This window comes from Tinamus guttatus, unplaced genomic scaffold (assembly GCF_059628265.1).
Source record: "Tinamus guttatus ecotype Peru unplaced genomic scaffold, ASM5962826v1 Tinamus_guttatus_pri_ptg000459l, whole genome shotgun sequence".
NCBI lineage: Eukaryota > Metazoa > Chordata > Aves > Tinamiformes > Tinamidae > Tinamus > Tinamus guttatus.
In genome coordinates this window covers 3,746,537-3,760,311 of record NW_028288993.1, presented here as the reverse complement: position 1 = coordinate 3,760,311, position 13,775 = coordinate 3,746,537, and the positions used below count along the sequence as shown (strand labels likewise).

Here is a 13,775-nt window from a genome sequence, read left to right as displayed (position 1 = left end):
CCGGCGCCGTGACCCGGCAGTGCAAGCGGCGGCGATGGCGGCGCGCTGAGGTGCTGGCGGCGCGGAGGGGGCGGCAGCGGCGGCCGTGGTGCGCGCGGCGGGGGGAGCCCCGGACATCCCTCCGCCGCCGCTGCGTCCCGCGTGGGGCTCGAACCCGGGGCCAGCGCGGGGCCGGGCTGTGCGGCGATCCCTGAGGCAGCGGGTGCGGGACCTGCTTGGTAGCTCTGCCGGGTTGCCTGATTCATTTGTTTATTTGTTTTTATTATTATTATTATTATTTTCCCTAGAGGCGGTCCCTAGTGAGACTGACCCCGCCAGAGCCGGTGTTGGTCCCTCAGCAGAGCGGGAAGCGCTGTTGGTGCTGCCGAGCTCGGCGGTGCGCGTTGCCATCCCAACATGAAGACCGTGCTGATGGTGGCGGAGAAGCCCTCGCTGGCCCAGTCCATCGCCAAGATCCTCTCGCGGGGTAAGGCCGAGCGCGGCGCTCTCCATCCTCGTGCTGCTCCTGGTGCCAGCCTGAGACTCCTGGCACGCGCGGCCTTTCTGAGCGCATCCCTGTGGGGATCCGTGTGGATTCCCTGCTGGAAGGTGCCCCCACAGGGTAGTGAGGTGGGAGACACCCTGGACAGCTGCTCTGGTGTCACCGGCCAGTGCTGTCTCGGGATGGGTCCCCGATAACGTATCACTGTGTTGTGCTTCTCGAGCCTGCTAACACCCCTTCAATCCAAGGATAAAAGAGCCTTTTATTTTACCTAGTGGCGTAGTGCAATTCCACATACAGCTTCTGAAAAGCACCGGTTAAGTAGCAAGTTGCTGTTTTGAATTTATTTTGAAGTGTTTTGTAAGTCATGTGGAAAACAGAATGTGTGTGGCTGACCCAGAAATGATGCTGCCTTTTTGTGAGGATTTCTTGTTAGGAATTAAAATGCAGCAGAGACTTTGTATAGTTTTAGGTGAAATTGCTAACGTGATATAAGCTAAGAATGGCCCAAAGTGATATTTGGCTGAAGAAGAGCTTGATTGCGGAGTGGAAGTCCGTACTCAGGAAAACCTGATCTGTGCAATCTAGAAAAAGGGTGTGGGATATTAATTTACTCAGAAATAATGCATCTTTGAATAGTGTTTTTTTTTTAATCTTGTTGATATTTATGTTCTTTTTCTCGTAGGAAACATGTCCTCTCGCAAAGGGCTGAATGGTGCCTGCTCTGTGCATGAGTACACTGGATCATTTGTTGGACAGAGTGCCCATTTCAAGATGACATCTGTGTGTGGCCATGTGATGACTTTGGATTTCATAGGTATGTGTCTGTGTATGAGACTTCTTAATTGATATGGCTTGTAAAATTGGGACTTCTAATGGGAAAATACTAATGGTGAAAATGGCTTGGAGAGCATTCAGACTAGAGAGGAAGCAAGGATGAAAGGGTCACTGATGGTCAGCAGTTCTGAATTCTGTTTCTAGTTCTGTAGCTGACTTCTTGTACTGCCTTCAGATACTTTTCTTGTGTTTGTCTCATGGATGTTGCCAGAAAATAAGGGGGCGATGAAGCTCAATTTGCTAGACTGTAAAATGATTTAGTGTTGTGGGATGAAAGATAATTAAGGAATGCACAGTCTGCAGTGACACTATCTAGAACGTATGGTGTGTAAAGGAGGAATGTGCAAGGGTTCTTGTCACTAACCTGCTTTGAAGTGCTGAACTAGCCATGTGGCTATTTGATCTAATGCTGACTGCTTCATGAATTTTATGAGGGCTCATTTTTAATTGTTGAAGCAGTGCATTAGGGTTGTTCAGTGTCACTACTAACAGTTGCTTCAGAGATACGGAAATGAACAAATACACTGGTACTACAGGGTGATAGGGGATGCTCCGTGATGGACATTTATTGGTAGGGCTGGCTGTATGTAATGAAAAGTAAGAGAGACTGTATTGTGTTCATTTTATGTGCATAATCAAAGCAAGGAAAAACTCCCTCGTTTGGCTAGATTGGTTGCTTTCTACTAACAGAAAGTATTTTAACAGCTCATGTTGTCATTCTGAAAGGCATCTAGCATTTTTCCCCCCTTCACATGTCATTCTTCAAACTAATAGCTGCAATTCACATAAGAGCTAAGAACTTAAAGTAAGGTATGTTAAAGTAGATGCTTTCCATGACAGATTTTGAAAATCAGTTGTTCTGCAGATTAATTTTGTTGTGTTTTTTTTTTTGTTTGTTTAGTTGTTTGTTTACTGTTTGTTTTTAATGTAGAACTTTGGCTAATATACTTTTATTTTTCAGGAAAATACAACAGCTGGGACAAAGTGGATCCAGCAGAACTTTTTAGTAAAGCCCCTACAGAAAAGAAAGAAGCAAATCCCAAACTGACCATGGTGAAATTTTTACAGGTACTTCTCCTCTTATGGGATACATTCCATCATCAGGCATTCACTGGCTCTACTCTTCCATTGGGTACAAAATAATGAGACCTCTTTTTATCTTACTCTGAAAAATAAGTGAAATTATTCTGTGAATAATTCTGTGAAAGATTTTGTGATATGTTTGTGAGTTAGCAAAGATTTTTGGTTGAGTGGTTTCATTCATTTATTTATTTTAAGATGTGGAAACTGTAACGGAAAGGTGCAAGGACTGAGTAATACTGTATCTTTAGTTCTTCAAAATTAAAAAAAAATAAATTTAATTTAAAGAAATTTAATTTAAATTTAAAGAAATTTAAAGAAAATACTTTGAGTTAGTGAGGAGAGGCAACTTTTCTGAGTTTTTGAAGAACTGTGCTATTTTTTCTCACAGGTGGAGGGAAGAGGCTGTGATTATATTGTTTTGTGGTTGGATTGCGATAAAGAAGGAGAAAACATCTGTTTTGAAGTAAGATTTCAATTTCTAGGTCTCATAATACCATTATAAATACATCTGTGACCTACAGCACTATCAGTATGCTGTTTTATAGATATTTGAAAAATAGCAAACTAAGTTGAATGGAGTTTGGAGGTCATGGAGTGCCTTGGTGGAGAAATTCTTGTTTCTGAATGCTAAGGTGTCAGCTATTGTAAATCAATTTTATAGAAGTTGCTCATCTGAGATGAATAATAAGATCTCTTCATTGTCCAAACATTCTAGTGCTTCAAGGATCAGTCTGAATTTCACAGATGAAATAGCTATTTTGTTGTCCTTATAAAACTTGGACTTTCTCATCTTTTGTGCTTTAGGCAATTAGACACTTTTGAGGCTGCAGATTCATAAGGAGAGTTTGGACTCTGCACATAAAAGTATATAACTAAAATAAGCAATTTTGCTGGACTTTTAAAATAATATATTTTTTTAAAATTCTTTTTAATATTTTAATGTTAACTTTAATATTAATATTTTATTATCTGCAGAAGTCTACATGAAAAAAAAAAGCAGTTTGTAATATCTTTAGACAGAAAATGCACATTTTATCAATTGCTTGCATTTAAATACTAAAGTATTTAAATGTAACTGTACTCTGGCAATAGTTAAAAGTAAACCCAGATAGAAACTGAAACATACTCACAAAAAAGTGCTCCAGCACCACTGGAGATTTTCCTCGCACTTAGCCACTAATAGTGCTTCCAACAAACCAACAGTCAACAGCAATCATTATTTAATAAATAAGTCCTTCAATCTTGTTAATTCTTGATACACTTCTAAGTATGTACGCAATATTACTTTTGCCTATCAGTTAATGTATTGGCGGGACATCTTAATGAATGAAGAAAATAGTTAAGCTTTGGCAAATACTTTGTAGGGATTCTTTAGCGAGCAATAGTAATTTACACACCTTTTGGTTGCTTTAAAAATATGTTTCTGTTCTTCATTAGGTTCTTGATGCTGTTCTTCCTGTTATGAACAAACCTCGTAGCACTGAACGAACCGTGTACAGAGCTAAATTCAGTTCTATCACTGACACAGACATCTGCAATGCTATGAATCACTTGGGAGAACCCAATCGCAATGAAGCTCTCTCGGTGGATGCCCGCCAGGAGCTGGATCTCAGAATTGGCTGTGCGTTTACAAGGTGACAAAGTAGATTCCAGACAGTGTTGTGAGAGATTCGGGAAAGCTACGCCGGTCTACAATTTTGCTTTAAAACATGAGTGGCTAAATCTCCTTGGCACCAAACTGAACAACTTTGGTTTTTATTTTATCTCTTTCTTCTCCAATTGAGAATAAGAAAGATTCTGTAAGGCAGAGTTTAGCTTTGCTAGCTTTTAAGATCTGATTATTTATAAATGTTGTTTTCCTAATACTTGGCTGACCCAACAGAGTATTCTTATGTGTCCGTGTAAGTTCAGGGAAGTCTTTGCTTTTGGTGGGAACAAGTATGTTAATGCATTTGTTGCTGATATTTTTCTCTCTTAGGTTTCAGACTAAATATTTCCAGGGGAAATACGGAAATCTAGACAGCTCCCTCATCTCCTTTGGGCCATGTCAGACTCCGACTCTTGGATTCTGTGTTGAACGACATGACAAAATCCAGTCATTTAAGCCTGAGACTTACTGGGTGCTGCAAGCTAAAGTACGTTTTGCCTACAAAGAACATATATTTTTACCTGAAAAAAATCACATATATTCTCATTTTTTTTCCATTCATAAATTTGTAGCTGCTGACAAGAATTCACAGTGTTTCCAATCTGCTTGTATATTTTTATTCACTTCACATGTTTGTCGCCACATTCTCTAGAACAGATTCCAAAATATCAGTTTTATATTAAAGCGGTTATTGTGTGCTGCTTATAAGAATACTTCAGTGCTAACTCTCCAAGTATAGGCTCAGCCAGAAAGAGTGCTTAAAATGCTTTGCTTTTGTTCCCAGGGGTCCTTGGACTGACTATGTTGTTAATTTGAATCCAGGAATTAATTAGGCTGCCAACAAACATTGGCATTGCTGAATATTGGAAGTTTAAAGCAAATAAAATGTTCATTGTGTTAATTGGCAATTGAGTCTGCTGAATACTTTGGCAGCTTATGGCAGTTTTATAGCCTTGCTGCTCTCCAAGCTCTGAGAACAAATCAGAGTGGTTTTACTGCTTCTGATTGTGGGATTTTTTAAAAAACAAATAGGGGAGGGATGGAAAAAAAGTTGCTAGTTTTGGATTTTAAAATAAAAAGATGAAATCTAGTGTCTGCTATTGTCTGTTTCCTTTGACACTTTCTTTTCAGTGCTAGAAAATACTTGGTGCCTACTTTTGGAGAATTTCAAGCTTTCATGATGGTTGGTTTATACTTTTTTTTTTTTAAATACGTGTGACTTGAAATGTGACCAAGTAATGATTTACTTTTAATACAAAGCATTCATTTTACTAAAACAAAATGATAAAATTTTCACTTTTGCCTATTTCAGTCTTGACTGTTGCTGGCATTACAAATAAGTACAGTATTTCAGCTATCTTGAAGAATACTTCCATTCAGTCTGTTGACCCCAGAACTCAAAATAAGTTCCATTATTCCAATAACTCCATCCTTTTCAAAAGCCCATGTGAGAAACAGTATGGCTGCAAATTTGGAACAGTTGTTTCATAGCACAGGGATTGGGATTTGTTTGCTGAATTATGGTTGCAAATGTGCACTCTTGTACTTTTAGCAGTAGTGTAAGGTGTTAATGACTTCTTTTTTTCCATCCACCAGGTGAACCCTGAAAAAGAAAATTCTCTCACTTTGGATTGGGATAGAGTGAGGGTGTTTGATCGTGAGGTTGCTCAAATGTTCCTAAATATAACAAAGATGGAAAAAGAAGCAAAGGTAAGAATATTTACTGTTAGTAGAACCATCTTTCATACAGAGAAAATAATATTTAATTTGCTGGATTTTCTTTTCTAAGAAGAGTGTAGGATATTATTGATATGCTGTTTTTTTATTCCGTTTAGCTTATGTATGTTATAAATACAATAAAAGGCAAGAGGTTTTTGATTGGAGTACATATTATGCTACTTGGGTCATCACGACGGAAGCAAGCCCATTTTTAGTACTGGGTTTGAAAATGGTCATCAGTCATGATAGGAAGCCTTCATTACTAAACCTGCTGAGAATTACTGTTCAGATCTCTCTAAGCAGACCTCTTATTTCCCATGAGACATTGTATAAATCAGAATTTAATTACTTATATGGCAATATTCCTGCAGTTAAAATTTTAATCATGTGCATGGTACAGTCTTTATAGCCAATTAACTTCTCATTCTGTTCTGTTCAATATTTGTTTGACAGTATGTTTGGATTTAAGTGCTTACAGGCATCAAGGTTCAAAGACTGCATGAAGCTTTTAAAAGTCTGGATTCTTATAGTTAAGAACATTTACTTGGATTAAACACTAAATCCTTGTAGCACTGAAACTACTTTAAGGTAAATCGGAAGTAAAGATAGCAATAAGCTACCTTGCTGCATTTCCAGTTATAGGTCTATCTAATCTCTAGCACAAAGGCAGACTAGGAATGTATTTTTAGATTGCTAAAATTGTCTCTAGTCAGATTTTCAGAAATAAAAATATATCGTGGCTGTTTTGCAAGAACAAAACAGATAATGATAAGAATAGGCAAAGTTATCTGTGCAGCATGTTTATAGGCACCACGTAAATTAGACCTTCATCAGGTACCAAATTTCAGAACTCTTACTGGGCAAATACTATTTTCTAGGTAGAATCTGTGAGTAAAAAAGAGAAGGTGAAGCAGAGACCACTGGCTCTGAACACGGTAGAAATGCTACGGGTGGCCAGTGCTGCTTTAGGTATGTATAAAAGTTCAGATTTTCAAACTGCTTTAAATATGTGTGTGTGTGTGTGTATATATATATATATATATATATATATATATATATATGTATTTGACTTCTCAAATCAAATAATCAAGGGCACATCACACATTTTTGACAGCATCTTTTTCCCATAATAAATATGTAATTCTAGGGGAAGGGCAAGTTTAAAAAGCATGTTGAAAGTGAAGTTTTGAGTGAGATCAGGTGACAAAACTCTTGTAGAAAGGACAAATCAGAACTTATTTAAATGCTGTGATAGAGTTTACTTTCAGATCCAACACAGGCAGTCATCTGCACTTTGCTGGGATCATGATTTTGTTTTCTCCTACCCCATCCCAGGAATGGGTCCCCAACATGCCATGCAGATAGCAGAACGTCTCTATACTCAGGGTTATATTAGCTACCCTCGAACAGAAACTACCCATTATCCAGAAAACTTTGACTTGAAAGGATGCTTGAGACAACAAGCTAATAATCCTTACTGGGCAGAAACTGTGAGTACATGAAACGAAATCTATATTATTTAACAATTCATTCTCTAGCATGTTTTTTTAGAATATCCGGTATATGTTGATCTATAGATCTGTGCAAGCAACAGATAATTATCTGTAATTACTTTCATTTCTGGGCTTTTTGTCATTATGGGTTTGATCTGAAAAATTTCCTAATCTGCTGACAGACTTGTTACCTACTTCAGCTTATTTTCTGTCTCTTTCCTCACTCAGGTAAAAGCTTTGCTATCAGAAGGTATTAATCGGCCAAGAAAGGGCCACGATGCAGGTGACCATCCTCCCATCACACCCATGAGAGCTGCAACAGAAGCAGAATTAGGTATAGGAAAATTCAATAATGTTAGAATGCTATGCGAAGAATTTTTTTTTGAGATTTGAGATTTTTTTTGAGATACAGGAGCATGTCTGAAAATCCCTAAGTCGTTGTAGAAAATGTAATTATTCAAGTGGCAGTAAGGGAAGAGAGAGCAGACTTCCTCCTAACTCAATCTTCTGATATCAGTGACCTGGTCTACTCATCACTAAATGATCCTAGAGATCATTGTGCCTGCTAAGAACAAGAAATAACACACCCAAATAACCCACCTACTTTTCACAAGGAAAAACTTCCTGCAGAATAGTGGCTTGCAAGTAGTTGATTTATTATATACTTGTGTTTGAAAGTCAAGCTTTACACACCTTTTAACTAAATCTCTATGATTTGGCTTTTTATATTAAAAAGTAACATTTGACTTTTTGTATGCTGCAATCCCTCAAAAGGGAATTTTATTGTTAAAAGAAAATACAGTGAATGTATTGCTGAATGTACTTTTGGAATTTTTTTTTTAAAGTTTAATTATCTTTTTTTTTTCTGGGATAGCAATGGAAATCTGGTATTTCTTAGTGCAAATTTTACCTAGAGCTGCAGGACCTGAGTTTTGTGAGTAAGATAATGTTGTTTACCCTTAGGTGGAGACGGATGGCGACTATATGAGTATATAACTAGACATTTCATTGCCACTGTCAGTGCTGATTGCAAGTACCTACAAACGACCATTTCTTTTAGTATTGGTCCTGAACGTTTTACCTGTATTGGAAAAGTGGTAACTTCACCAGGTAGGACTAATGAAGAAGTGGGTGCTTAGCTATAGATTATTATTTTTTTCCTTTAATACATTGAGTATATAAAAGTGAGGTTTTGGGGAAAATTTGAAGACATTTTTGTGAGATATCAAGGTAGCAAATACCAAATTTTTGTCTTAATTTCCATACTACTGTTACACTAAAGAATGTATCTTATCTTGCATGTAATAGAAATAGAAATAGTGCCACACTTGCATCATATTTTCCTTCAAGTAAAGCATAACTTTTTTGGTATGTCAGCCTGACTCAAGCCAGCCACAAAACAGAATTGGTGCTGTGGAGCAGGAGAAACTTCCTGTTGATCTAGTGTTTCCAGAGTAAACCCAGCCTCATTCAATACCACTTATCTTCTACGTGGCATGGCATGCAGCTTCCCAGCTTTGATCTGTGCAGCCCAAGTTAACCCAAGTCAAAATTAGAAACCTCTTCCATGTTCTTTTTCAAAGTTGCGGAGATGAGTGCTCTTATTTTATTTTTTAAACCTACAGGATTCACAGAAATCATGCCTTGGCACAGCATCCCATTAGAAGAGAGCCTCCCGCATTGTGAGAGAGGAGATGTCTTTCCAATTGGTGAAATAAAACTGCTGGAAAAGCAAACCAGTCCACCTGATTACCTGACTGAAGCAGAACTTATCACTCTGATGGAAAAGCATGGCATTGGTAGGAACTGGCTGCACTTACACTATCCTGTAGTACATCCACCAGCAGGGCAGAATCTGAGTCACTCCTCTGAGCAGAGTCACTGCTGGTAATAACTTTTTGGTGTCGTTTTGAATAGGTACAGCAATGATAACTGTTTCCATTCAAACTAGAAGGCTGGTAGCACTCTTACTGGACTGTAGATCCTCTCTTCCCACGTAGTGTTTTCACTTTCTTACACTCGTGCGTGGTTTCTGGCCAAAGAAGCATCCTTTGATAATTCACCATTGTCATTTCTCTGTCAGAAAGAGCTGGTGTTTTATGGAAGAATGCACCCACGTTACTGGGAATGTCTTCCTGTCTTTACAGCTTGCTTTTTCTTTCCTGATTCCAGTATTTCTAATGTCTCTTATTACACATATTACAACAGTACTAGATCTCTTTTTCGATCTGGATTGCTCCCTGCGATGTATTTTCATGATGTGTGCAGCCCAAATGAATACAGTCTCTTACTCCACTGTATTTTTCCAGAGGAAGTGATTATTATAATAGCTACCTACACAGTAGTAATTCCCTGGAAGAGGTGAAAGGATTAAGGTTAAATCATACGTTTCAGAATTCTCAGAACTGCAGAGGAATGTGTGAGTTACTAGATAAAAGAGAAATGAGCAACTGGAAACTGGATAACAGTAAAAAGGTACCTGAAATTTTAAGCTGTTTTAGAAAGCTTTACAATTTGACAAAGCAAACAAAATCAAGGAAACAAAAAAACAGAAAAGAGAAGTCAGAAATGACTAATTCAATCACAACTTTGTTGTATTCAAGACAGATATATTCCTTGTTTGTGCAGGAACTGACGCAAGTATTCCTGTCCACATTAACAACATTTGCCAGCGAAACTATGTCACAGTGGAGAGCGGTCGGAGACTAAAACCTACAAACCTTGGCATCGTTCTGGTTCATGGCTATTACAAAATAGGTCAGTTGATGCTTCTTTTCCTCCCCCATCCTCTGATTTCAGTATGTCAGGTGCTGTTGTCAGTGTATAAGTAGCATTTCTGTCTGAAATTATGCATCCAGGAAGGTCTTTCTCATTTCAAACCTGTAATAGTTAAAACTTGTTTGTTTTCCTACTCCCATTGTTTTTCTTCACTTGCTGCTTCTCCATTGCTTCTGTCTTTGATTTTCCTTTAGATGCAGAATTGGTTCTTCCTACAATCCGCAGCGCTGTAGAGAAGCAACTCAACTTAATAGCTCTGGGTAAAGCAAATTATCATCAGGTCCTGGAGCATACTCTTGACATCTTCAAAAGGAAATTTCACTACTTTGTGGATTCTATTGCGGGTAAAATCTTTTCTGTGTGAAATTCCTTACTACTGCTGAATTGTAGTAAAGATGCTAGTAGAAAATGCTTATATACTAAGTTGCTTATAAATATTTAGGTCCACTGAAAGTTGTGCAGGACTGGGAGATTTTTGGTCAAATCATCTTTCTCTTCCAAAAGAAATGGAGCCAGTCATGTGTCCAAATATTTATTTTAAATATGTTTGGTGTAGTAGAGTTTTTTCTAAACCTTTGCACTAGCCAAAGTTCTTAATATATTTGTGCATGCTCATTGCAACATGTGGTGTACTAAGAAGTTTTCCTAAATGAGGAGCATCGTGAATAAAATATTTTAATACCCATTACATTACTATTTTACAGGCCCGTCAGATGATTTTGTGCAAGTTTTCTGTTGGGAATTAGTTCTAGTGTCAATATGTTTTTTCCTCCTCTGCAGGTATGGATGAGCTGATGGAAGTGTCTTTTTCACCTTTAGCTGCCACAGGCAAGCCTCTTTCCCGCTGTGGCAAATGCCATCGGTTTATGAAGTATATTCAGGTAAGTTCATCTTGTGCTTGTATTTTAAACTTAACTTGCTGGAGGATTTTGAGTAGAAACCTCTTTCCCATCATTGAATTTGGATTCAAATGTGGTTGTCAAGAAAGCGTCTCTAAAACAAAAGGCCTGATGGAGGTTTCCATGTGAACAAGCTAGGGAGCAGAGCATCCAGCTGGAGTCCTGCAAGTTTTGACCCCCATGCTCAGTACAGCTGCGGAGATCTGTGCTCTCTTCCCAGGCCAAGCCGAGTCGCCTGCATTGCTCTCACTGTGATGACACCTACAGTCTCCCACAGAATGGTACCATTAAGCTCTACAAAGAGTTGCGTTGTCCCCTGGATGACTTTGAGCTGGTGTTGTGGTCATCTGGATCCAGAGGAAAGAGCTACCCACTCTGTCCATACTGTTACAACCACCCTCCCTTCAGGGACATGAAAAAAGGTAGGATTTCTGTAGATAGGCAGAGATCAGCCTCATGTGAAATAAGTTATGTGCAATCTATTCAGTGTATTTTTTAGTAGTTTTCAATCAATGTTGTTTAGTATGAAGTGCTGTTCAAGTGCTGTTGATGATACCTAAAATTCACATTAAACTTGCTGATGAAAATTTCTTAGTTGAGCTATTTCATAACAGTATTATTTTTGCCTTTAATCAGTACTAGCAAACATTTTCAAAGACTTTGTACCTTTACTGAAAATAAATGAAGAATACTTTAATCCATTTTTGCTATTTCATGATAATAGCAACAATGGGTTAAAGCAGTGAAAGCAGTAATATCCTTTAGAATATGTATGTAAAGTAGTGAAATTAATTGCTTGATTTGATAATTTATTGATTTAAGAGAATATTAATTCTGCCTAGTAAATTTCTGGGCTTGAGACCTAATAGGATTTCTCTAATGAATCTCTGTCTTACAGGGTTTTTAATGTTCATTTTTGTGTGTGAAATTTCCCTGTACACTTTATTGAAGCTGAGAGATGCTACTCTTAGTTCATTTTCCACCAGCCAGGAAAAGAAATAGACTGTTCAGTTTAAAATTAATCTTGTTATTTTGGTAGCTTGGAATCTACTAAAAGCTGTTTTCACTAAAACGGCTAGGGTTTTGTGCATAAATCAAGTATTACAAGATATATTGTTTTTAAAGTTGTCTCTTTCTGAAATCATTAATGTGGAAAGGTAAAACACAGCTCTTTATTGTTAGTCATATAATTGTATTTCTAAGCTTTTATAAAAAGTCCCTACTCAGATTGTTGAAAGGACCACTGCAGGCTACATAAAGCAAACAGGAGATTTAACTTTTTTTTCATGTGCAGTAGGTGACCTTCCTAATGCTCAGTATACAGTGCAAGACACTGAGTCTGACAAGTTTAAGCTGCAGATCTTGGGGTGCTTGGTACGTGTATGGGACTGTAGCATAAGGTCTGGTCTGCGAGTGGGACAGTCCTGTTTGGATACTGTGTCAAATGCCATTGGCAAGAAAGGAGGTAGGAAGGTAAGAAAGTTGCAGTTGGTCTGGTAACTGAGTCAAAACCGAAGGCTTAGGAGCTCTGGCTATTGGAGCTTTCCGACATCTTGTGCAAATAGCATCTAGACTAAGAATGAAACGAAACAACAGTTAGTTAGGAGCCCTACATTTCATTGGAAATGTGTGTCTTCAACATTAGTATAGTCTTATAGTCTTATATAGTCTTATAGTGCCTATAGTGTGCAATGGCATTGTCTGGCACTGCTGAAAACCATTATAGAAACATTTTGGAGAATATTCTGGATTTGTGAAAAGGCGATTGCCTTTTGTAGAGTGATGCTGTTTTGTAATGATTGAGAAAGCATAAACCATGCTACACTGTCTTTCAGTTCTGTGTCTCACTTCCTGCCAAAGGGACTGTGCTGGTGTGGAGGGTTTCTCATGGTCTAGTTCTGCTCTCTCCTCTCCCCAGGAATGGGCTGTAACGAGTGCACCCACCCCACGTGCCAGCACTCCCTGAGCATGCTTGGAATCGGGCAGTGCGTCGAATGCGAGAACGGGGTCCTGGTGCTGGACTCCACGTCGGGGCCCAAGTGGAAGATGGCCTGCAACAAGTGCAACGTGATCGTGCACTTCTTCGAGAACGCCCACAAAGTCCGCGTGTCGCCCGAGACCTGCGACTCGTGCGATGCAGCCCTCGTGGACGTAGATTTCAACAAGGCCAAGTCTCCCCTGCCCGGGGACGAGACCCAGCATTCGGGCTGCGTCTTCTGTGACCCTGTGTTTCAAGATCTGGTGGAGCTGAAGCACGCAGCCATGAGGCACCCCATGCACCGCGGGGGACAGGGAAAAAGGCAAGGCCGGGGCCGGGGGAAAGGCCGCAGGCCTGGAGGAAGACCCAATCCAAAGAAACCCAAGGACAAAATGGCAGCTCTGGCTGCTTACTTTGTATAATGGCCACACAGTGCAGAAAAATAAACTTCTTACAAGGCTTTGTTTTCTTTTAGTTCATTTAAGTATTTCCAATCTTCACTTTCTTATTCTTAGAAAAATTAAACTGAGGGGATTGTTGTATACTTTGATTTAATCACAAAACACATCCTTTGGGATGCTCAGTTAGTGACTGAGTAAACCTTAAAGCTTCCAACAGGACTTCACTTGCCAAGGCGAGCTCACAAAGAGCAGCAATACTCAAGAAGCGTTCCCAGGGAAGTGAAATTTTCCATTTCTGCGTTTTCTGGGACCTTTTCAGAGATGCGAGTGCCTGGTATGTGAGAGCGCTTCCCCATCAGTGTTCTCTGGCTGTGAGCTTTAGGGGACCTCAAAGGAGAGATGAGCAGCAGCTGCCAGACCTTGACGCCGTGTCGGCCCCAGCAGGCAGCCAGCGCCAC

At 39.2% G+C, this 13,775-nt stretch overlaps 1 protein-coding gene across 1 annotated transcript; it reads left to right on the top strand.

The window, feature by feature from the left end:
• The first annotated feature begins 316 nt into the window (after positions 1-316).
• Positions 317-13,372, top strand: TOP3B (DNA topoisomerase III beta). The gene is made up of 17 exons (XM_010220687.2): positions 317-466; positions 1,167-1,298; positions 2,280-2,386; positions 2,790-2,864; positions 3,839-4,035; positions 4,380-4,536; positions 5,646-5,759; positions 6,647-6,737; positions 7,104-7,258; positions 7,490-7,595; positions 8,225-8,371; positions 8,887-9,060; positions 9,890-10,018; positions 10,234-10,383; positions 10,820-10,920; positions 11,159-11,360; positions 12,857-13,372. The coding sequence occupies exons 1-17, from the start codon at positions 397-399 to the stop codon at positions 13,336-13,338; spliced, it is 2,589 nt and encodes an 862-aa protein (XP_010218989.1). The 5' UTR covers positions 317-396; the 3' UTR covers positions 13,339-13,372.
• Positions 13,373-13,775: the final 403 nt, after the last annotated feature.

Coding starts and splice junctions, on each gene's coding strand:
- TOP3B (XM_010220687.2), top strand. CDS start 397: ATGAAGACCGTGCTGATGGTGGCGGAGAAGCCCTCGCTGGCCCAGTCC. Junction 2,387..2,789: donor CCATGGTGAAATTTTTACAG/GTACTTCTCCTC, acceptor TTTTTCTCACAG/GTGGAGGGAAGAGGCTGTGA. Junction 2,865..3,838: donor GAGAAAACATCTGTTTTGAA/GTAAGATTTCAA, acceptor GTTCTTCATTAG/GTTCTTGATGCTGTTCTTCC.